We start from the raw sequence: 21,963 nt of genomic DNA, 5'->3' as shown, positions 1-21,963 counted from the left end.
CCCCGCGCCCGTTCCGATGATTCTTTCACGTTGAATCTGGAGGTTGAACAAGGTGCCCACAGCCAATCAATACTATGACACCGCAGCCCACGCTAGTCTTTGTTCACGGCGCATGGCATAGCCCTGAATGCTGGGATCGAGTGGTGCCGATTCTGCAGCAACGGGGCTATCGCTGTCTCACGCCGCAAGTTGAGTTCTGTGGCACCGCGGAACCAGTCAATTCGCTTGCTGGCAGCGTGAATCAAATCCAAAGCCTGATTGCACAAGAAACTGCGGCTGGGAAGAATGTCGTCGTCGTCAACCATTCCTTCGGCGGCTCGGTGGGCTGTACTTCCGTGCAAGGCTTCTCTCGAAAGAATTCCTCCCGATTGAGTGACGATGCTGGACACGTTCTTGGAATTGTCCAGCTGTGCGCGTTTATGCCGCCGCCCAATGCCTCTCTATATGATTTGATCGACTTGGACACTTCCTTCCACCACGCCGATGCCGCTGGATGGGAGATCATTGACAATGGTGAACCTGCCCATGTGTTCTACAATGACCTGTCACCCGAGGATGCTCAACTTTGGAAAAGTCGGTTGTTGAAGCATTCCAATGGGACTTTGACCGACCGGGACAATGTCTATGCTGGATGGGCTGACGTGCCCGTGTGGTATCTGGTATGCTCTCGCGACCAGGCCATTCCGCTCCAGGTACAGGAAACAATGGTTGCGGCAGCACAAAATGCTGGTGCATCAGTCACCACCAAGTATCTGGAGGCAAGCCATAGCCCATTCTTGAGCAAGCCCGACGAAACGGCTGAATTCATCCTTGAGGCTGTGGGGTCCTTCAAGAACAGTTCTCTCTGAAACACGCATCAGCCGATATCGATCATCTGTATCTCCTCGGATGTACATTTTGTTCCCGGAAAAGCTGGCGAGGTTCTATCTACGTGCATCTATATACAGCAATTTTTCGATCTGCCGGCGCAGATCCTATACATCACCTTCACCATTGAGCTTCGCACCCATCATTCACGGTAGAGTCGCACGTACACACAAAACGCGCCACCAAGCCCAGCCCGCGAACCCAACGAAAGTGATCCAGTGTCCGAAGGCATTCTTCTTCAGCTTATCGCCGCCATATCCCCATACGACAAACCCATCCCCTAGCCCAGCGAAAGAAAGCACGGCCGCCAAAATCGTAACGGCATCATCCTGCTCCGCATATTGTAGCGATATCAGCGCCAGGCCATAGGTAATTTCCCGAATGCCTTTCAGATACATCAGAGGCGAGGCGGCGCCAGCTAGAGGAGGTTGAGATCTGCGTCCAACACCCGACGTGGTCGATTCGAGTGGCAGCCCAAAACGCTCATATTCGTGGACGGGTCTTAGAATAGCATTCGACCCGAGTGCGAGGCAAAGGCCCCCAACGACGTAAGATGGAAAGGGGCTGAACAGGGCCATTTCGTGGAAGGATGGAGATAAACTGGTTGACTGAAGGCCGGAAGAGGGGGTTGCATAGGAATATCAAGTGAATATGTCGTGGGATTGCGTTGAATATAAACCTCTCCCTACCCTTCCACCGAGTGGAGCGGATGACCGGCATTCGGGTATTTAGGGGCCATTTGGGGCCATGGATTTACGCTTACCGAAGATGGATCGCGTGGGGGCGAAACGAGAATAGTTCGGCCGTTCAGCTGCGCTTTATCCGAGCCGAAATTGGTTCAATAAGCATTTATGGTTGACTGGGAGAATGGAACGACCGAGACAAATAATAATCATCATGCAGCCCTATTTCCGTCCATTCTAGTTAACAAATCCATATCCGACAATTCCGGCAGTTCAGGTGGCAGGACACGTCAACGAATTACTCTTAAATATTGGAGGCACGTCTTGACAATAATCTGCAGAGGCTTAACTGCCTTGGCCAAATCGTTTTGGGCGATCTATTTTCACCCAAGTGTCACCTGGGAACTGTTGGCATGTTTAAGTAATGTAATGGCATGATTGATACGCTGCTGGTTGTGGCTTTCTTTGCCGCTTTGGAAGTGTTGTCCTTGGTAGATGACTACATCAAAAGCACTCCACGCAGCTTGGCAAGTCTTGAATTATAATATTAAACTATCGTCCTGTGCACCAGTCATGGAACCATTCCTGCTTCACGACCCTAGTCCTTGACAAAGTCAATGCCCCAAGCAAGCGAGCATCCAATTTTGAATCCGGCAATGGTGCCACTTTCATCGCGATGAAAGGCGACCGTCCAATCCCCCGGTCCCGGTGCATCCAAGCCTCGTGGGCAGGCCAGGATCCATACATCGTCACCAAGGTAACGCATTGGGTTTGCCGGCCCCTTGCCCAAGTATCCATCAAATGCCCCATACAGCATTCCAGCTTCTCCGGAGCAGTGGAAGGTAGAATCAACCTCCGCAGATCGATAGACGCCCGGTAATGAAGGGTCCTTGAAGCTAGCCTCACGGGGACGGATGCGTTGCGCCTCGAGTTTTCGGTTCGCAGACAGCAGATGGACGCGTAATAGGTCACCTTCGACTGTTGCCAACATGGAAGGGGATTTTCCATTGTTGGCATCGGTGAGCTTGATCGTCTCCCTGGAGCTGGCGTACGTGGCGATGATTTCCCCTGTCTGTGGGCCCTTCGCGACGGTAATGGCGATCTGAGTGCCCTGATCAAGGTAAACGCCAGGCCAGTCGGCGCTCGGCTCCACGGGAATATGCTCAGGCTTTGCTTTGTTCAGCATTGCTCGCAAGATATCTTCAACGGGGCCAGATACGTCGCCGTCGTGGTTGAACATGACCACGACGGACAGACGTTCGTGGAGTGCGTGGCGCCGATGTATGCGATACCCGCGGAGGGCACCGATGTGGCCGAGTGTATCCACACCATCAATATCTTCATGGATAAGTCCATAGTGGTATCCGGTAGGGGAACCGTCTTTAAATGTATGTGGCTTGGAGACAGTATGATACCAGCTTTCAGTGTCATTATAAATGCGCTGCAGGTACTTCTCGTAGGCAATCATGTCGTTGAGAGAGGCCACTAGTCCTGCATCACCCGACCATTCCATCCGATTGACTGCTGCGATGAAGCCGTTCTGTTCATTGCCTTCGTAGCCTACACAAGGTGGAGGGTGCTTGGCGGTATTAGGACAGAGATACGCAGTGGACATGCCCGCTGGAGTGAGGACGCGCTCCTTCAATAACTTTTCAAGTGGTTCCCCGGTGACTCGCTCGATCATTCGTGCCAAAACGTGGAAGTTAACATTAGAATAGGAGTATTCCGTGCCGGGTTCAAAGAGAAAAGATTTCGTCCGAGCGAGCATGGGAGGACAGTCCCTTTCGACCAAGAACTCGTCGTCTGGCTTGGCGCCCCAGAGAGTGGTCATGACCCAGTAGTCACGAATTCCGGACTGCATATCACATAGATTGTCGATAGTCAACCCGCTGTCTTGAGTGATCTCGGAGGGAAGCAGCTCGTTCAGCTTCTCGGTAAACTGCTCTTGAATGTCCCCATTGGCCAGCATCGCGGGCGTTGGGTTCCGCTGAAGATCGATCAATAGGGCGCACACGAATTGCTTCGTGATAGAACAGATGGGCATCAGGATTCCCGGTGTCAGTGGAACCCGTTGGTCCAGGTTCGCGTATCCCCAGACGCGCTGGCCCACCAACTCCCCATCCTTCAGCACGGCGACTGCACCGCCCGGTACTCGATAGCGGAGGGGGATGGTGTCGAGAATCTCCTGGGTGGTTTTCTGGGCCATTGGTGTCTTCGGAACTGGTGTTGAGGGAGGGGATGTGCGATGGGAGCGGAAGCGGTTATCTTTTATCGACGAGGGGCAGTGATCCCCGGCCTATTTTAGCCCCCATATTAGTTCAATCCATGTCAAATGTGGGGATGGTCGACTAACTAGAATAAAGATGAGTCGGGACGTAAATGAGCTGGACAGAAAACGAATTACCAATCGCACATGCTTCACCTACCTATACTGATTAAAATTTCTGAATCGCTTCACCACTCGCTTTAGAGCAATCTGTTGCGATGGCAGCCTTAGGCAGTCAGCTCCCACATACGCAGCATGTAAATAGCTTTGTCTCTTAGCTCTCTTTTCCTTCTCTTTCCAGTGCAGTTTTTCTTCGATCTACTCGCATATCGTGTAGATCCTTTTTGTTTTTCATCTCTTTCGATCTGTGCTGCTTAGCACTCGGCAGTACACGTTGTTATCATTGATAGCTCCTTGGGGGTAGCGGGTGGGCTGTTATCGAAGAAGCCGATGGCGTGGATGTCTCTATCGAATACTAGATGACATTGTGCGCGCCGAGAAGGAAGAAAAGAAGAGAAATAATTGGAAAGGTCGCCTATGACAAAGCCTGAAGAGAGGGCAGGAATCGCAGAAGCGGAGTGCACTGGGAGAGAGGGAAGAAGGAAAAGAAGGAAAAGAGACGAAGCTACCTATCTACACAAACAGCGTTGCCTAACTACTTAACTAGGTACCGCCGCCATTAGAAGCTAATACCGCCCTCAAAACCCCTATCGTAAAGTAGAATAATCCATCGAGGAGTGCGACCTCAGTCGTACTATTTACGGTGGTATTCTAATAGCGTTATCGCGGTACACGCCCCATGTGATCTATTTCGGGCACTGACACGACTTGAAAAGGCATTAGAATTGAATAGAGTCAGGCTTTAGAAGAGTATATCTAATGAGTTTAGCTGGGCGCATTTATAGGCCTCTAGCTACGTCACTTAGCTTATTTCCCCTTCATGTGAAGGTAGCTGCACCTAGCTAGGATTCTCGGGTACCCGAGAGCCACCCTCGAAAGAAGAGGTTCTTGTTTGTTGTAATACCAACGAGGTAGTAAATAGCATCGGTTGTAGCAAGATCAGTATCAATAATCACAATATTCCCTTGCGGGGTCTTTATCTTTCTTAACACCCGGTCCTCCTTGAGCGTAGCGGCTATCCAAAATGTAGTGCCGACCGAGCTAATCACCTATACAGGATCCTAGACTCTAAGGTAATGGCTTCAACACCCACCCTTTAGTGACCTAAGGAGAGACGGAGGGGGTGTAGGTGGCGGTCATGGTTCGAGTGTCAGGAACAGTGACCTTGGAAGGAGTCGCGGTGTATCCCTGGCACTCAAGCGTCTTGGACACCGCAGTCACGAAGTCGTCTATTCCATATAAGTAGATGATCACATTGGGGGGAGGGCATACGCATACACATATTGACCCGGGTCTTGGTTGTGGCAGGCGCGCAATCCACACCATCAAAGGTGCCGTTATTTGTGTATTCGAAACTGCAGGTATTCCACGCATTGCCACTATCGACGGGGTTAGTCTGTCAACCGAGGCTCTAGGTCTTTGGATGCTTACTCTTTGCGGGGCACCAATTCGCCGTGCTGGTTCGCCATACACTTGTTTGCGTTGATCGCAGCTTCACTGTAGACTTCTCCCGGTGAAAGACTAAATGGAGACGGACATCGGAGTGCTATGCCCACAGGAACGTTGGGAATAGGTCCGAAAGTGAAGAGGTCACAGTCTTCAGTAGCCGCCACGATGGGCAGCAAGGCTGCCATAAGAGTCGGGATGATGCTAGAGACACGCATGATCGTATAGCGAAAAGGGAAAATGTAAGAACGGGTCCACGATGTAGTTGGAATCTGGTCTGCCATGTTCCTGGGTCGGGGTCGGCTTTTTATATAGAAGTAGTTGGGGCTGACGGAACAACCGGGCAGCATTTCATGTCAGATAAGTGTTAGTAAATACGAGGGACAAATGGACAAAAAGGTCACCAAGCCGTGCTTCGGGGCGATGCAGATTTGTGGCCCCAATGCAATGCATCAGGGCTATGGCAATGTGCATTTGAGGTAATTAACCAAGAGTGTGAGATGGTCAGACAATCTGGCAGCCAGTAACTATTGACAGATGGTTTGAGTATAATGATGTATATCACTAGGCAGCTCAAAGGGCCATGATTCAATTGAACCTCAACAAGTAATCATGCCAACTATCCATAATGGCAGCTGCCCGAGGTTGACGGATCAGCGCCATAGCCATATATAGATGGCTTCTGCTCTCCCTCTTTCCTGGATAGGGGATTCTAACTCGTCTCGCCCACTCCGCGTGCTCCCTTTTTCTTGCCAATGCCTACTGTATTTCAGTTTGTCCCTGGCCCTACGAGCTGCCTGTTGGAGTTAGCGCTACTGGCTTTCCATTCTGGCCCCCTGATAAGCCGTAAGATGTCTAGAACTGCTTAGTTTGCTTCTTCATGATACCCATGACATTGCCATTGGTGCAGATGGAAATACCAACACAGCGCTATAGGAAGCTTCAACCTCACAGAGTGATGGGCAGAAGGTTTCTTGTGCACAAAGCATGGAGATTTAACTTCATGGGACTCACAGCGGCTGTAGCATAAGCAGTGGGGGTCCTAGTTAGTTGATGCTGGTTAATGGCCGCGGTTGCCGTTTACAGTAAGGTTGGTGGGCTATAATCAGACCAAATGGACCAATGAAATACGTATGAGGCTGACCGTCCCCTCGAGTGGCCAATAGGAGGGAGGGCTAGTTGTTGCCTTGCTGCCTGGGTTCTAAGCCATTCTTCACTATCCCGTCGCCCCCGTTTCTCCTCCAACCGGGGGCGGCTGTGGATTGCAAATTTCCAATCCTTCGCCACCATTTATATCTGCAGTAATTACAGGGGGCGGCGCTGATTCCCACTGCCCTCGTCTCGGCCTCTCATTAAGAGCCTCGTCAATAGCCCCCGCCAGATCTCACAACGTAACCCTACCCAGTTTGCGACAGGAAGTGCCCCTGAATGCACATCAGATCTGATCATTTGCAGAGGACTACTCAACTTCTACCGGCCAATTGAAAAAGTGCCGCACAGAAGCAGCACCTGCGATGCCCCGGCGTCATTGCGTGTCCGGTTTGGTGCCTACCCCCAGCACCGGTGGGGGCTATCATTTTGCAAGGCGTAAGTCCGAGTTATGAATTCAGCTTACTACCGGTGGTCCAGCCTCCGCTCGGCCTTGACGGATGCCCACCCGCGACTGTCCTCCTGATCTGACGCCTGGCTGCAAGTCGTTCAACTGAAGCTCCAAGTGGTGTCCCACCTGAATCATTCATTGCCCTAGTAACTGTAGTCATCATTCAGAGTCGAGTTTCGTTGTAGATACCGGCCATAGAGGCTCCTTGATCATCACTCGATCGTAAACTCCAGCGGATTGGACGCCGGCACTATCATAGATGGCCTTTGCCCCCAGTCGGGGGCGTCGAAACCACCATTTGCACGATGCACCAACCTCGTCTGCGCGTGGTCCTCCTTGCTGCCCTAATTCCACATGTCGATGACTTGACCCTCTACCTGGTATCGAAACGTGTCTCAGGAAGGTTGGTCAGACGACAGCCGTTCATGAGCTTCCTGCAGTGAGTCGCTCCAAGACTCCCCAGGAGCGACACTGATCCATCAAGTATCGTGGCCGATGTTGACCGTTTCATCGCAATCAAAATCGTACGCCAATATCGACATGGCACATCCGACCCGTTTATCCTCACAGTATGCCCAATTTTGATTGTCACGGCGCCTGAACGCCCACTCTTCGGGCACTATGAGGCTAAATGCATCAAATATGATGGGCCTCGTCGCCGGCCGGACCTCGTCACTTGGATCACACGGAGTGACGCCGTGGTAGCTCACGGTGTAGGTGAGCTTAAAATCTTCGTCATTCGATGCCTTGGTCTTGGGCCCGGTGAGTGACGCGCTCAGCCATGGTGTCCCGGGGCTAGATTGCGCGGCCTGGTTAGCTGTTCGTGTTTCTGACGCACCTCGCCAGCTGGTTTCACGTACGCTGGGAGTCGAGGCCATTTGGGTCGGGGATTCTCATAGATGGGTTTCGGGGGTTCATCAATCACCGTAAACGATCCTGTGAAGGACCTGACGTTGCCGCGATAGTTCTCTGAATGGTTCATAGTCCATGCTTAAGTAGTAATAGTTGATCAACAACATATCGGGTATATAGTGTAGTGTCCACCACGTGCCTTCCCCGCCCTCCCCGGATTTCTTCGCGCTTTCCTCAGCTTCCGACTGCTTCCCTTCCATCGCCGGCTTCTCTCCCTCCATTCATCTCTTTGTCACGCATCGCATCTGAACCATTGCCTAGTACCAACTTCTCGCTCCTCTTCTCCTCAAGCCGGCACTTCACGGACACCCGACTACTGGTCTCTTGGCGCCCGGTTCCGAGAGAACAGAAAAAAGGGTAGCCTTCCCCAGACTCTAGGGTACTTTCGCTCGGGCATTCCCCAGCAATGTCGCCTACTCCTAACAATTTGTGATCGCATTCTACTACTAGTCGAAATTCTGGCAGCTAAGCGACTAGGGAACTTGCATCTGCTCGGCACACTCGACTCAATGCTGCTCGAGGCTTAGACCCCGCGGAGAAGCATGTCGACGACCTCTCTCCAACCATTCGCCGTTTCCAACCCCCCGTTCTCATCCTGGTTGCAACCCAGACGAATGTCCCAGTCACAAACTCCTGGTTTAGACACGCTCGCGGGAGGTTCGCAGTATGCCTTGAAGCAGCTGCAGCTCGCGCGACCAACCAGCGCGGCATCCAATCTTGATGGCCAACCCCGCAATGGCACCGATACGTTGCGATCGCGCCATTTACAGTCCCGCAAAGACACAAATGTCGCAGACTCAGGGTCCAAGGCCTCGCAGCCCCGCGATACGCTTGCCGAGACCCGCTCGACCATTCGGAAATCCTCGACCGCCAGCGCAGTGCGCCGAAGAATTACCAGGGCTTGCGATCAATGCAACCAATTGCGCACCAAATGTGATGGGCAAAAACCCTGTGCACATTGCCTTGGTAGTCTCTCTGTATTTCTCACCTTAATAATTCTGTTACTAACGGTTCCCAGAGCTCGGGCTAGGGTGTGAATATGCGCGAGAGCGCAAGAAGCGGGGGAAGGCCTCTAAAAAGGATCTGGAGGCTGCCACTGCCGCGAATTCGAACGACAAGAAATGCGTCTATAACAGCACATCTGCTCAAGGCAATCAACCACAGCAACTGCCTTCACACGAGGCCGCTGGATCATATGATCCAGCCCTCGACACTCGCACATTGTCCGAATCTGCACAACCACACTTGAACAACCCGAGCGCCGTGAGCATGACCAGGATGCAGCAAAATCCACGCGCAACACCGATTCATTCACAGCAGCCAGTTACCACCAACATGCATGGCATGTCCTTAAACTATGGAAGTCGACCTTCGATGTCTGTACCCGACCTATGCTCCATAAAGCTGATGCACCACTCAAACGGAAATCCTCGCTCGCCATCCGCAATGATTCATTCTCAGGGATTTGGGTCCGGCTTCAATGATGGCACATATTCCATAATGACGACGCAGGATGCGAACTCGAGTTCGATCAACCAATTCCGCCTTGGAAGCTCTGCGGAAAACCCGTCTGGTTCATTCTTGGGTTTCACCCCGCCAACCCAGTCACCCAGCTGGTTACCTCTCCCATCACCATCGCCAGCCAACTTTCCATCCCTTAGCATGGCTCCATTTGCTAGTTCGTTGAGATATCCCGTCTTGCAGCCCGTTCTTCCCCACATTGCATCTATCATCCCCCAGTCTCTTGCTTGCGATCTCTTGGACGTTTATTTTACCAGTTCTTCCTCGTCTCATATTTCTCCATTGTCCCCATATGTGGTTGGCTTTGTGTTCCGGAAACAGTCATTCCTCCACCCAACCAAACCAAGAGCATGCAGTCCAGGCCTTCTGGCCAGTATGCTCTGGGTAGCCGCCCAGACAAGCGAAGCAGCTTTTTTGACATCGCCGCCGTCAGCCCGAGGACGAGTTTGCCAAAAGCTGCTTGAAATCACCGTGGATCTACTCCGGCCCCTTATCCATGGACCGGCCACTGGAGAAGCGTCTCCTAATTATGCAGCGAGTATGGTAATCAATGGGGTCGCCCTTGGTGGATTTGGAGTTTCCATGGACCAATTAGGTGCACAGAGCAGTGCCACTGGTGCTGTTGATGATGTTGCGACTTATGTTCACCTGGCAACCGTGGTTTCAGCAAGCGAATACAAAGCTGCTAGCATGCGCTGGTGGACCGCTGCGTGGTCTCTCGCGCGGGAGCTCAAACTCGGCCGTGAATTGCCACCGAACGCTTCGAATCACCAGGATGGAGATTTGGACGGTAATTCTGAGCTTGATCTGAACGGAAACAAGAGACAGTCATCATCGCATCTTGCTTCCTTAGGCCATGTCCCTGGAAATTCAGCAATCGATATTAGCGAGGAGGAGCGGGAAGAACGTCGGCGCATCTGGTGGTTGTTATATGTGATGGACCGACATTTGGCACTATGCTATAATCGCCCATTAACCCTGTTGGATAAAGAATGCGAAGGTTTGTTACAACCAATGAACGACGATTTGTGGCAGGCGGGTGATTTCTCGACTGCTAGCTATCGACACGCAGGCCCAGCCTTCGAATGCACCAGTCACAGCATGTTCGGTTACTTCCTGCCGCTCATGTCTATTCTGGGGGAAATTGTGGATTTACAGCACGCGAGAAACCATCCACGGTTTGGTAACCACTTTCACAACAGTGGTGAATGGGAAAATCAAGCCACGGAGATTACCCGACAATTGAATATATATGCGCAGAGCCTAATAGAGTTTGAAGCTCGCTGCACCAGCCCTCTATCACTGGGCACAGGGGACAATGACGAAACGATGGAAGGAGCGCATCCCAATCATGTTAGTCCGTCTGGTCATTCAAGTAGTACGGCTGGGTCTCATGCCAGCGAGTCTATCGCCCACACGAGAATGGTCGTCGCGTATGGTACGCACATCATGCACGTCCTCCATATCTTGCTGGCTGGCAAGTGGGATCCCATCAATCTACTTGATGACAATGATCTCTGGATTTCTTCCGAATCATTTATTTCTGCAATGGGTCATGCCGTGGGTGCTGCCGAGGCAGCCTCTGACATTCTCGAATACGACCCGGACTTAAGCTTTATGCCCTTTTTCTTTGGAATCTACCTATTGCAGGGCAGCTTTTTACTGCTTTTGACCGCGGACAAATTGGCTACGGATGCTAGTCCCAGTGTCGTCAAGGCTTGCGAGACGATTGTGCGCGCACATGAGGCATGTGTTGTGACGTTGAACACAGAGTATCAGGTTGGTATTATCTGCAGTTGCGATCATTAACTTAATTGAATACTGATGCATAATCTCTAGAGAACATTCCGAAAAGTAATGCGCTCAGCTCTTGCACAGGTCCGCGGTCGCGTCCCCGAAGGTTCTGGGGAACAGCAACAACGTAGGCGCGAGGTCCTCGCCCTTTATCGATGGAGTGGAGACGGCAGTGGTCTCGCTCTATAAGCCAAACTATTCCATCCACGGATCCCTTGTTGAGTCGCTAGCTTCCTACAACAAGCCACGATCTTCTCTCTGCCTTGTCTTGATTTATTCGTCCTTGTCAATAGCAAATCGGATTGGTAAGGCCGAGTCAAGGAAGATCAAAAACAAACCGGAGTCTTTCCCTCGTTGGTCTCTGTATGATATGGCTTTTCTGGTTGGCATTGGATACCCCGGCGCAGTGGAGCACAGCTTCTTGTTATCTATTCTTGATTTGATATGCATCAAAATATCCTCCACCTATATTTTTTGATTGATTGATTAAATCTTTCCCAGCCAATGAGATTTATGATGTTGATTAATTAACTAGTTAGTTGACTAGTTAATTATTCTGACTCTGGGCTATCCATATGACGTTACTGATGAGATAAGCCGGTTGGACTTCTCCGCATCCAGATGAATTTCAATCCTTGACCAAAACGCTCTCCATATCGCATATCGCACAGGGCCAAACATAATCTTCGGCAGAAATGGCCCGGTCCAATGCACCATGAGTTCTTTTACAATATTATCTACCCGGGCCCGTTCTACGCCCCTCCACACTCTCCCGCGTCGCAGCCCGTCCCTAGTCCTGAGACGATTCTTGGGGATACCGTCGGCATTTCTTCTTGATGACTATATTCCACGTTACCACCTCCTCTCTTCCATTGACGAGGCAAAGAAACGATCCCTGGCATATGCACACCTCCGCGAGTGTAACCTATGCCCGCGACAATGTGGAGTGAACCGGTATGAGACGACGGGGATGTGTCTTATCGGCGCAGAAACAGCCAAAGTCAACGTGATTGCACCGCATCGCGGAGAGGAACCGTGTATCCAGGGATTCCACGGTAGTGGGTCTGTGTTCTTCTCCGGGTGCAACTTGCGCTGTGTCTTTTGCCAAAACCATGTATGAGTGTCAATCTTTCTGCCACTCGATACTGATCTCACGACTGATCAATGTGCACCAGGATATTGCCCACCAGCGCAACGGATTCGATCTCACCCCTGAAGAACTTGCCGAGTGGTACGTCAAACTGCAGCAAATTGGTAACGTCCACAACATCAATCTGGTGACTCCCGAACACGTCGTGCCGCAAGTCGCCCTCTCAATCCTCGCCGCGAAGGACATGGGTCTCCGGATCCCCATTGTCTACAACACCTCGTCATTCGACTCGCTAGACTCGCTCAAACTGCTCGACGGACTGGTTGACATATACCTGCCGGATTTCAAAGTGTGGCGCAGCAGCACATCGAAGCGTCTCCTCAAAGCAGACAATTACACCACAACTGCCATGGAGAGTATCAAGGAGATGCATCGCCAAGTTGGCGATCTGTCATTTACCTCCGATGGTATCGCTAAGAAGGGCGTCCTTCTTCGGCACCTGGTTATGCCAGACAAGGAGGACGAGGGGAGAGAGATCATGCGCTGGCTCGCGGAGAACGTGTCGCGGGATCTCTACGTGCATATCATGGAGCAGTATCACCCCGATGCCCATGTCGGCAAGAAACGGCGAGTGACAAGGCGCGTGCGTATCGGAGAGGACGACGGAGATGGCAATGCAGTCAAGGAAGAGGTTCGCTATGCGGAGATCAATCGCGCTGTGCGTGACGACGAACTTGGCTCGGTGCGAGATGCCGCTGTCAAGGCTGGACTGTGGCGCTTCTGTGAAGTGAACGAGAACAGCAATTTTCATCTTTGATCTAGCTAGGCCTCATGGATCGATGATCGAGTACTGTACATACATAGGTTTTATTTCGGGGGATCGAGTGCATACAGTTGTAAAGCAAAACTATATATCGCTATCTGGTCAAACTCTGAATAAAATTCAGAGATCAGACGATTCTTTCACGATATCCATGACTACTTAAGTACTGCATAGCGGGCAACCAGTCCTCTTGGATTGCCCGGTCTTCCAGGCCGTCCAGGAAAGGATCAGACCTAGGGCGCTGAAGCTGGTAAAAAGGGCCTAGATCCCATCTTTAACATATCTTCTGATTTGAATTCATACGTAAATAGGAGTGATAGGAATTCGAATCGTCAAATTGGGCTTCGTAGTTCGTAGTCTCAAGTGGAACTGCTTTGTTTCCCGGAGCCCCACCCGAGCTCCCGCCGATCGTCGACTGCGTGACGATGTTTACTCTTCGCTTTTCCCTCTTTGTTCCTGCCACCACCACCGCCATGAAGCCCATCATCGGCATCCCCGCTGTCATTGCTCTTGTCTATCGTGCTTGGGCTCGTAAATCACTCACTCCACTTGGTCTGTTCGTCGCTGGGGTGTCCGCGTCCGCGCACGCATTGCACCCGTGGTCGACGCCATTCTTGCTGCTCGGCGTCTTTTACTACGGAGGGACGAAGGCGACCAAGGTACGTTGGCAACCATAGCGCTAGTGAACTCTGTCCCAAGGGAAACGCAGCTGCTAGATAGATGTGCCTCTAACACGATCTCGCTCCTTGCACCAGGTCAAACATGACATCAAAGCGCGCTTGACTCTCTCTGCGACCGGCACAGATGGCGGCGAGGGTCCTCGAAACCATGTCCAAGTGCTGGCAAACTCGGCCATCGCGACGGTCCTGACCATAGCGCACACCCTCGTCTTGTCGCACACGTCCACCGATTCGTGTTTTTCTCTTGGCCAAAGCGCGGCGGATATCTTGATGGTCGGGATCGTAGCGTATGTGTCTTCGGGAGGAACTTTCTTACCTATGTCTTGCTCTTTGTGTCAACTGGCTGATCGTTTTTGGTAGGAACTATGCTGCCGTCGCCTCCGATACCTTCTCCTCCGAGCTGGGCATTCTGTCCAAATCCAAACCGCGCCTCATTACCTCTCCGACCCTGCGTGAAGTACCTCCGGGCACAAATGGAGGTGTGACCGCTGCGGGTCTGGCCGCTGGTCTGCTGGGGTCGTTCACAATCGCCTTGACCACCGCGATTTCTCTCCCGTTTTGCCCCGAGCGATCGGGACTCCAGGATCGAGCGTTGTGGACTGTTGCTATTTCATTATGGGGGCTGCTAGGCAGCGTGTTGGACAGCGTGCTAGGCGGGCTGTTGCAGGCCAGTGTGGTGGACAAGCGAAGTGGCAAAGTTGTGGAAGGAAGTGGTGGTCGCAAGGTAAGCTGCCAGTCGTTCCTGGATCTACTCCCGGGGCATCGAGTCGTCTAACTGGGCGTCTAGGTTCTCGTCCACCCCGGCTCCACCAAGCCATTCGGCACCTCCGAGCATGCGACTTCCAGCGAATCCAGCAGCAGCACTCAGCTGCGTGAGACCGAGTCCGTGGTCAATGTGGCCACTCTGCGTGGCAGCCGGGCAACGGGTTCTTCGGTGGGGGCCCAGGCTGGGCGTGCCCATGAAGAGGGCCACGAAAGCCGGCGGATTGAGACTGGCCATGACTGGCTCGACAACAACGGAGTGAATATGCTCATGGCGGCTCTCATGAGCGTTGGGGCTATGGGCATCGCCCAGTGGGTCTGGGGAGTCGACGTGCGAGAATTGTTGGCATAGGCCGATGGATGAGACTCACGCCAAGTGCGTTCGGGCTGAATATAGAAACGGATATTTCCTTCTGGAACTCTCGTGACTTTGCTGTTTCTGTTTGGATGCATGGCTATTTCGGAACTAGCTGGACATACTACTTACGAGATTACGACAAAACCCATGGATTTGCAAGGTCTTCTCGGTGACGTTCCTATAGTCAGGGACTGGTACTTACGAACCGCAGATCGTTATGCTGTATCCCCGGTGACCCTGCGACTTCCTGATATTCCGACGTCCATTGCTCTCCGTCGCCACGTGCCCGGTCTCGATGCCAAGACCGGAGGGTCGCGCCTTCCAGAAACGAGCGTGCAGGTCCACCATTCCTAATTCTGATTGTTCTTTCCGTCGCGAAATATTGTTGTGATTCACATCCAATGCCGATCGTTGTTCTCCCCACGTGGACCCATCCCGCGCCACGATAGGAAGCGGTGGTCCATGCGCCTCCGGTACCGCCAAGACCGGCCACTCTGGTCCGCCCAAGTCTTCCGAGTATAAAGACGTCTCAAGCCCACGGTTGCCCAGCGCTGCCAAGGTCTGCCAAGGTCGCCAAATGATGCTTGCAAAAACTCAGCCGTGGAAAACAAGACGATGCCGCCTTGGCCGCTCTTCCAATACGTGATTTCTAGCCGCCTCGACCAAGGCCCAGTCGCCGCCACCGCTGTCTGACTTTGACACTAAACTTCTGCCAAGTCAGCCTGCAAATGAGATTCGATGGCCGTCGTTGCGAGTGATAAGCAGTTACAGCCGCACGTGTGTGCAGATTTGATCCAAACGGGCAATCGACACAGTTTGGTTGCTCGCCATGAGGCGTCTTGCGCCGAGCGTTGTCCCAGCTGCGTTCGGGGGCCTGCGCGACATCGTATCCCATACTCCGTACATATAAAGGATAGCGGCTGTTCGTCTCCTTGTCTGCGTTCGTACTTCTCGGCTGTTGATCTGTGAGCTTTTGGCCTTTGTCTCTGCTCCCCTGGCCTGCTTGTCAAGATGTATCTCCATCAGTATGACTATATCTTCGGCATTGGCACCGTGTTTGCCATGCTCGATGCATACAATAACGGTGCAAGTGAGTACAATAGCTCTATTACCATGGCTAGTCGACGGCTCTTTTGACTCTATGCTAACGAATATCCAAAGACGACGTGGCAAACTCCTGGGCGACCAGTGTCTCCTCGCGCTCCATCTCGTACCGCCAGGCTATGGTCCTCGGCACCATCTTCGAGTTCCTCGGTGCAGTCACTGTCGGTTCCCGCACAGCAGAGACCATTAAGAATGGCATCATTCCCAACTCGGCCTTCAAGCACAATGCCGGGGTCCAGATGCTGGCTTTCACCTGCGCCCTGGCTGCTGCCTCCTCGTGGGTGATGTGGTGTAGTCGTCACTCCGCTCACGTCTCCTCGACCTATTCTCTGATTTCGGCCGTTGCTGGTGTTGGTGTTGCCACTGTCGGTGCCTCTCAGGTGCAATGGGGCTGGAATGATGGTAAAGGATTGGGTGCTATCTTTGCTGGCCTGGGGATGGCGCCTGTCATCTCCGGTTGCTTTGGAGCCATCATTTTCATGCTCATCAAGGTGATTGTGCACATGCGCCGCAACCCCGTGCCTTGGGCTGTCTACAGCTCACCCTTCTGGTTCCTTGTCGCTGCTACCATCTGTACTCTGTCCATTGTCTACAAGGGCTCGCCCAACCTTGGTCTGAGCAAAAAGCCCGGTTGGTACATCGCTGCTGTGACCATGGGCTGCGGTGGCGGTGTCTGCCTTTTGTCAGCCACCTTCTTCGTCCCCTTTGTCCATGCCCGCGTGGTCAAGAAGGATCAGTCGGTCAAGTGGTGGATGTTTCTTCTGGGTCCTGCTCTCTTCTTCCGCCCCACCCCTACGGATGGTGAGACGGCCAAGGTGCCCAACTACGCCGTGGTGCAGGACGAGTATGAGGATGAACTCTCTACTCGCACCCACAGCTCCATTGACAAGGACGCCCAGGCCTCCTCCAGCGCGACTCAGGACCATGAAAAGAACCTGGTTGCTGCCGAAAACAATCAACTGACATACAAGGAGATCATGGCTCAGTCTGAGGATAGACACCGTGCAAAGCTCCTGCAAAGCCGTGGCCCTCTGGGATGGGCAATGCGCTTCCTCCGCGACAACCCCATGGGCTCTGGCGAGATCTACGAGCTGCACAACATGTGGATGCTGCTCAAGCGCACTCCTGCCACAATCGCCTGCGGTCTCCTGTACGGTGTCCACTATGACATCCACACTGCTCAGAGCGGTACCGCCGGCACCCCGGAGGGTGAGCGCATGAAGCGTGTCTACGCTGCGGCCGAGAAGTACCCCAACGAGGTCGAGCACACTTACTCCTTCGTTCAGGTCTTGACTGCATGCACTGCTTCATTTGCTCACGGCGCCAACGACATCGGTAACTCCGTCGGTCCTTGGGCCGCCATCTACGCCGCCTGGTCCACAGGTGATCCCGCCTCATCCAAAGCCCCCGTTCCTGTCTGGCAGCTCGCTGTCCTCGCCGCTTGTATCTCCATCGGTCTGATCACCTACGGATACAATATCATGAAGGGTAAGTCAACTCAAAAGGCTCATCTCGCTGCTTCATTTCCGCAAGACATCATCCTAACATCTCCTTCTAGTCATGGGCAACAAAATCACCTACCACTCCCCCAGCCGCGGCTCCTCCATGGAAATGGGCGCCGCTCTCACCGTCCTCGTCTTCTCGCAGTACTCCCTGCCCGTCTCGACCTCGATGTGCATCACCGGCGCAACTGTCGGTGTTGGTCTCTGCAATGGTACCCTTAAGGCCGTCAACTTCCAGCGTGTGGGTCTGTTACTCCTTGCTTGGATCATGACTATTCCCATCGCCGGTACACTGGGCGGTTGTCTGATGGGCTTGTTTATCAATGCGCCTCACTTTGCGTGATTGAGGTGCCGTTTGGCATGGATATGCCAATTCATTTGTAATTGTTCTTTCATATATTGGGTTCCCATGCATGTGCACTTAATTGTGTGTTAATTATACCATGAAAAGTTGTTTGGAATTGGGAGCTGTTCGGTATATGTGTCAGCTTAGCGAAGGATCCATATTCGCCATGTAATCCAATCGCTATTTGGAAGAGTCGATCTTGGAACCGTAATTACTTGGTTTAATGATTCATACTACACATCGCTTTTAGCATGATTTCGTGGGAAGTTCCCCTTCACTGGGTTCAAATTCATAGATCCTTTTCCTCGTCTCTTCATGTTACAACCCCGGGGACCGCACACATGGTCTCTATGGTTCTACGTACCGCGCGCGCCCATGGCCTATATGGGGCCGCCGTACTGCGCATGGATTTACACTCCTACGCACACACAGATAGCACGCCAGCGATTAGTTTACCCTCAGAATCGAGTCACTAGTTTCTTCACTCTAATCCTTTTATCATTCCATTGGACTGCCTCGCAGCGCCGGTCCTAACATCTACCCTGATCATGAAATTTGGAAAGGGGTAACTAGCGTTACCCCATTTCATAATCAGGATAGTATTGATCCTAGTTCTATTGATCTACAGTGCTATTTAACATATACAGTAGTATACTATTCTTGGCAGGGGGTGAATGGTCGGGGGCCATTGGAAACCCACCGAATTTAGGGATATGGTGCGTTACGACGCTTGGGGGCGCACATAATCATCCATCATCCCTATTCGGCAGGTTATAGTCGATTCCTATCACCCTCGCAATACCCGCACCTTATATGGTAGGGGTATAGGCCTATCACGGAGTGGCTATAGCGTATTCAACTACGGATTTAGCCCGGACGGAGGGTAACAGCACACCACTATGTTGACATATTCTGTATTATCAGTAACGGCCCGTTCTTGGCGCCATTCCTTTTATCTTTTGTAGCCTCGTTGGCCCCATAGCCGAAGGACTTAGTGCTTTATCGCCCTACCTGTAGTATACGTAATTCGACGCAAGTCCTGAATCATGAACATAGTTGCCCTACATATAAATAGTACTCTAGTAAAACCTCACTTGCTTGATATCAATTCCTCTGCTACCTCCTTCTTGACCTTTTTATCATACCATAACCACCAACCCGCAAACATGCGTCTTGAGCTTTCGGTCCTGCTCGGTCTAGCTGCTGCTACCGCCTCTGCCTCTAAATGGACCGTCCAAGCTTTCAAAGACACCAACTGTGCCGGCGAGTCCGCCACTTGGAGTAATGACGTTGCTTCGTCCATCAATACTGGTGATTGGTACTCTTCGATTGCCGCCCAGTATGAGTCGGATTGGGTTTTTACCGCTTGGACTGGAGCGGGGGAAACTGGCCAATCTTATAAGACGGCTACCAACACTTGCCAAGACGTAGCCAGTGATGCTGCTATTCTGTCTTTCACTTTGGCTTCGAGCTAAATGAGTGAGTGACCTTCTTGCCTAGTCATATACCCTGGCATACTCTAGCCTCAGCGGGTTGGTCGCTGACTGTCACAATAGAGACACTTAGGCGACCTAGATCATGAGTGATCCGAGCTCGTGTTCCAATCTGGTCTCCATTGTGGATTACTGCTATATATGTGGGGATTGTGCTGAATATGTGCCTTGTGTTCTTTGTCAATGTAAATCTATTTTATGTGTCTAGTGCATTGAAAACGCATGTTAAGTTCAATAGACAGCTGTAAAGTACAGAAGAGGTCAAAAGTGCAGAGATTGAGAACGACGACAAAGATAGAGTGTGTATTCCGCAATGTCCATCATTTTTGGGAAGACAGAACCGTCTTCATCCATCGCTCAAAGCACATGAGTATGCTCGAAAGGATACTCTCAAGCGCCACTTTCGCAGACCCCAACCTCCCCCCTTTTGTCGGTTATCACGTATCATTAACACCGCTAAGGTCCTCGGAGCGAGCCCAGGTCTGGTTATTCTTTTTGTTTTTGTTTTTGTTTTTGTTTTTGTTTTTGTTTTTGTTTTTTGTTTTTTTGTTTTTTTGTTTTTTTTTTTTTTTTTTTTTTTTTTTTTTTTTTTTTTTTTAGCTATGTCGACATTTGCTTGATGAAGTTTCACTTTGAGTTAGCTTCTAAGTATAAGTGGTATACCCTCCACGGGGCTGGGCGCTTAGGTAAATAATAACCGCCCTTGCGACCTCGGAAAGGGCACAGCCAGCCACATCCAATTCTATGTCAGCACGATGAATCCAACCGACTGTTCGTTACAACAACTGTTTCAAGTTGGCGACCCCGTCCTCCTGGCGTCTTGCTCGCCCTGACACTGGTATGACGATCCTCTACGGCCATCCATCTTGCATCATGAACCGCGTCGCACGAAATCCTCGGCGGATTTCTAGCTTCACCTTGACAAGATTCTCCTCGGCCTCATTTCATGGAAACTTCTCTTGCCTACGCTTCCACCGTGCAATAGTACCCTACAAAGCGACCATGTCCTCGTCAACATGGACATCCGCCCCGCGAGTATTTCCAACTACTGGCTTCGAGATTCTGGACCCAAGCTTGAGAATTGAAGAGGAAACACTGCCGACATATTCCCCTGAGAAATATTATCCCGTCCAGCAAGGCGAAATCTTCAGCGGCAGGTATCAAGCAGTCGCCAAGTTAGGGTATGGGGTTACTTCAACAGTCTGGTTTGCTCGTGACTTGGTGTAAGTTCAGTGGGACCTTGTTGGAAATTCATTGCTATAATATCTTATAATCTAACTCTGTTTTTCCAGGGAGTCTGTGTATGTTGTCTTGAAGATTTACGTACTTGGGGAAGAAAGGGAGCATGAATTGAATGTCTTCAACCATATCAGCTCCGTGGAAACAGATCATCCTGGCAGGAGATATATTCGCAAACTGCTCAGCTCCTTCTATGTGGGTGGCCCAAGTGGACAGCATCTCTGCTTAGTTCATGAACCCCTTGGGAAGAATACAGTTGAGCTACTACGGTCTAAGCCTGGTAAAACCATGACACTGGAAAGCATGAAACCTGCCATTCGTCAACTTCTGGGTGTCTTGGATTTCCTACACTCAGTGGCCCATATTATCCATACAGGTACTGTCCTTAATGTTCCGGGAGCCTAGTTCCAAAACCATATAGCTAACTTTCAGGTAGATATCCAGTTAAAAAACCCCCTTCTTCCTACACCTTCACTATCTGCACTTTCTGATTTCGAAGAACGTGGAATTAAAGCCCCAGCAGCAAGAAAAGTCCTTCCTGACCGGACGATCTATACAACCTCGCTGTTCCCAACAGGAGAGGGGCTGCCGTTGTTGACTGATTTTGGGGAGGCACGGGTTGGTGGCGAGGAGCACTGCGACACTATCATGCCAGATTACTACCGTGCCCCTGAAGTTATTTTGAAGTCTAGTTGGGACTATAAGGTGGATATCTGGAGCGTTGCCATGGTAGTAAGTGACTTGCCCGAACTTCATCCTACCAAGGTATCTATGCTTGATACTTACTTACTCTGCAGGCTTGGGATATCGTTAGTCCACAGACAATAATCAAAGGCCAAATTACTGATGGTGTGTTTGATGACGGGGCCCAAATCGCAGAGCTTGTTGCATTGCTTGGCCATCCAAACCTGGAATTTCTGAGACAAAACCACATGGGCTGGGTATTTTGGGACGAGTCAGGCAGATGTAAAGACATGATTCCGATTCCCGAACGGACCCTCGAGGAATCGGCCGCCGACATTCAGGGTGATGATGTCGAAGGGTTCCTGCGATGGCTGCGCATGGCGCTGCAATGGAATCCAGAGGACCGCCCAACAGCCCTGGAACTCCTGATGGATCCGTGGTTAATGAAGGGGTTAAAGTTGAGGAGAAAGGAGCATGAGGATACACAGTGAGGTGCTCTTACATGAGGTACTTTAAACGATTCCACTCAAGTGGCATACCGTCCACCCAGCCCTAGGCACCACTTTGAATACCCGCGAGTTCCACTTTCAATTTTATATTCAGAAAGGACCTCACTTTCTATAAAATGAGTCAGCTGTGTACTATGAGCAAGAGGTCAACCTTGGAAGGTTGC

At 51.5% G+C, this 21,963-nt stretch overlaps 11 protein-coding genes across 11 annotated transcripts; 7 read left to right on the top strand and 4 right to left on the bottom strand.

The window, feature by feature from the left end:
- Positions 1 to 74: 74 nt before the first annotated feature.
- Positions 75 to 848, top strand: N7459_002906 (alpha/beta hydrolase; the record flags this gene model as incomplete). The annotated part of the gene is made up of 1 exon (XM_056942091.1): positions 75 to 848. One exon carries the CDS (start codon positions 75 to 77, stop codon positions 846 to 848), a length of 774 nt encoding a protein of 257 aa, XP_056801974.1.
- Positions 849 to 1,013: 165 nt separating this feature from the next.
- Positions 1,014 to 1,445, bottom strand: N7459_002905 (DUF4267 domain-containing protein; the record flags this gene model as incomplete). Its single annotated transcript, XM_056942090.1, has 1 exon — positions 1,014 to 1,445. One exon carries the CDS (start codon positions 1,443 to 1,445, stop codon positions 1,014 to 1,016), a length of 432 nt encoding a protein of 143 aa, XP_056801973.1.
- A 703-nt stretch (positions 1,446 to 2,148) lies between these two features.
- N7459_002904 (beta-lactamase/transpeptidase-like protein) lies at positions 2,149 to 3,756 on the bottom strand (the record flags this gene model as incomplete). Its single annotated transcript, XM_056942089.1, has 1 exon — positions 2,149 to 3,756. The coding sequence occupies one exon, from the start codon at positions 3,754 to 3,756 to the stop codon at positions 2,149 to 2,151; it is 1,608 nt and encodes a 535-aa protein (XP_056801972.1).
- A 1,607-nt stretch (positions 3,757 to 5,363) lies between these two features.
- Positions 5,364 to 5,600, bottom strand: N7459_002903 (uncharacterized protein; the record flags this gene model as incomplete). Its single annotated transcript, XM_056942088.1, has 1 exon — positions 5,364 to 5,600. One exon carries the CDS (start codon positions 5,598 to 5,600, stop codon positions 5,364 to 5,366), a length of 237 nt encoding a protein of 78 aa, XP_056801971.1.
- A 1,861-nt stretch (positions 5,601 to 7,461) lies between these two features.
- Positions 7,462 to 7,860, bottom strand: N7459_002902 (uncharacterized protein; the record flags this gene model as incomplete). The annotated part of the gene is made up of 1 exon (XM_056942087.1): positions 7,462 to 7,860. The coding sequence occupies one exon, from the start codon at positions 7,858 to 7,860 to the stop codon at positions 7,462 to 7,464; it is 399 nt and encodes a 132-aa protein (XP_056801970.1).
- A 561-nt stretch (positions 7,861 to 8,421) lies between these two features.
- On the top strand, positions 8,422 to 11,398 carry xlnR (putative C6 transcription factor; the record flags this gene model as incomplete). Its single annotated transcript, XM_056942086.1, has 3 exons — positions 8,422 to 8,860; positions 8,913 to 11,194; positions 11,255 to 11,398. Coding segments are annotated over 3 exons (2,865 nt in total), but the record flags the coding sequence as incomplete, so codon positions are not given.
- A 526-nt stretch (positions 11,399 to 11,924) lies between these two features.
- N7459_002900 (putative pyruvate formate lyase activating enzyme) lies at positions 11,925 to 13,116 on the top strand (the record flags this gene model as incomplete). The annotated part of the gene is made up of 2 exons (XM_056942085.1): positions 11,925 to 12,323; positions 12,385 to 13,116. The coding sequence occupies 2 exons, from the start codon at positions 11,925 to 11,927 to the stop codon at positions 13,114 to 13,116; spliced, it is 1,131 nt and encodes a 376-aa protein (XP_056801968.1).
- Positions 13,117 to 13,595: 479 nt separating this feature from the next.
- N7459_002899 (DUF92 domain-containing protein) lies at positions 13,596 to 14,916 on the top strand (the record flags this gene model as incomplete). The annotated part of the gene is made up of 4 exons (XM_056942084.1): positions 13,596 to 13,781; positions 13,878 to 14,089; positions 14,163 to 14,526; positions 14,590 to 14,916. 4 exons carry the CDS (start codon positions 13,596 to 13,598, stop codon positions 14,914 to 14,916), a joined length of 1,089 nt encoding a protein of 362 aa, XP_056801967.1.
- A 1,017-nt stretch (positions 14,917 to 15,933) lies between these two features.
- N7459_002898 (inorganic phosphate transporter) lies at positions 15,934 to 17,871 on the top strand (the record flags this gene model as incomplete). Its single annotated transcript, XM_056942083.1, has 3 exons — positions 15,934 to 16,012; positions 16,084 to 17,514; positions 17,585 to 17,871. The coding sequence occupies 3 exons, from the start codon at positions 15,934 to 15,936 to the stop codon at positions 17,869 to 17,871; spliced, it is 1,797 nt and encodes a 598-aa protein (XP_056801966.1).
- A 1,169-nt stretch (positions 17,872 to 19,040) lies between these two features.
- On the top strand, positions 19,041 to 19,349 carry N7459_002897 (uncharacterized protein; the record flags this gene model as incomplete). The annotated part of the gene is made up of 1 exon (XM_056942082.1): positions 19,041 to 19,349. The coding sequence occupies one exon, from the start codon at positions 19,041 to 19,043 to the stop codon at positions 19,347 to 19,349; it is 309 nt and encodes a 102-aa protein (XP_056801965.1).
- A 1,020-nt stretch (positions 19,350 to 20,369) lies between these two features.
- N7459_002896 (uncharacterized protein) lies at positions 20,370 to 21,781 on the top strand (the record flags this gene model as incomplete). The annotated part of the gene is made up of 4 exons (XM_056942081.1): positions 20,370 to 20,590; positions 20,660 to 20,982; positions 21,043 to 21,338; positions 21,404 to 21,781. 4 exons carry the CDS (start codon positions 20,370 to 20,372, stop codon positions 21,779 to 21,781), a joined length of 1,218 nt encoding a protein of 405 aa, XP_056801964.1.
- Positions 21,782 to 21,963: the final 182 nt, after the last annotated feature.

Source organism: Penicillium hispanicum (genome assembly GCF_028827665.1).
Source record: "Penicillium hispanicum strain IBT 35686 chromosome Unknown utg000003l_segment0_segment0, whole genome shotgun sequence".
Lineage (NCBI taxonomy): Eukaryota > Fungi > Ascomycota > Eurotiomycetes > Eurotiales > Aspergillaceae > Penicillium > Penicillium hispanicum.
This window is presented reverse-complemented; position numbering and strand designations above follow the sequence as displayed.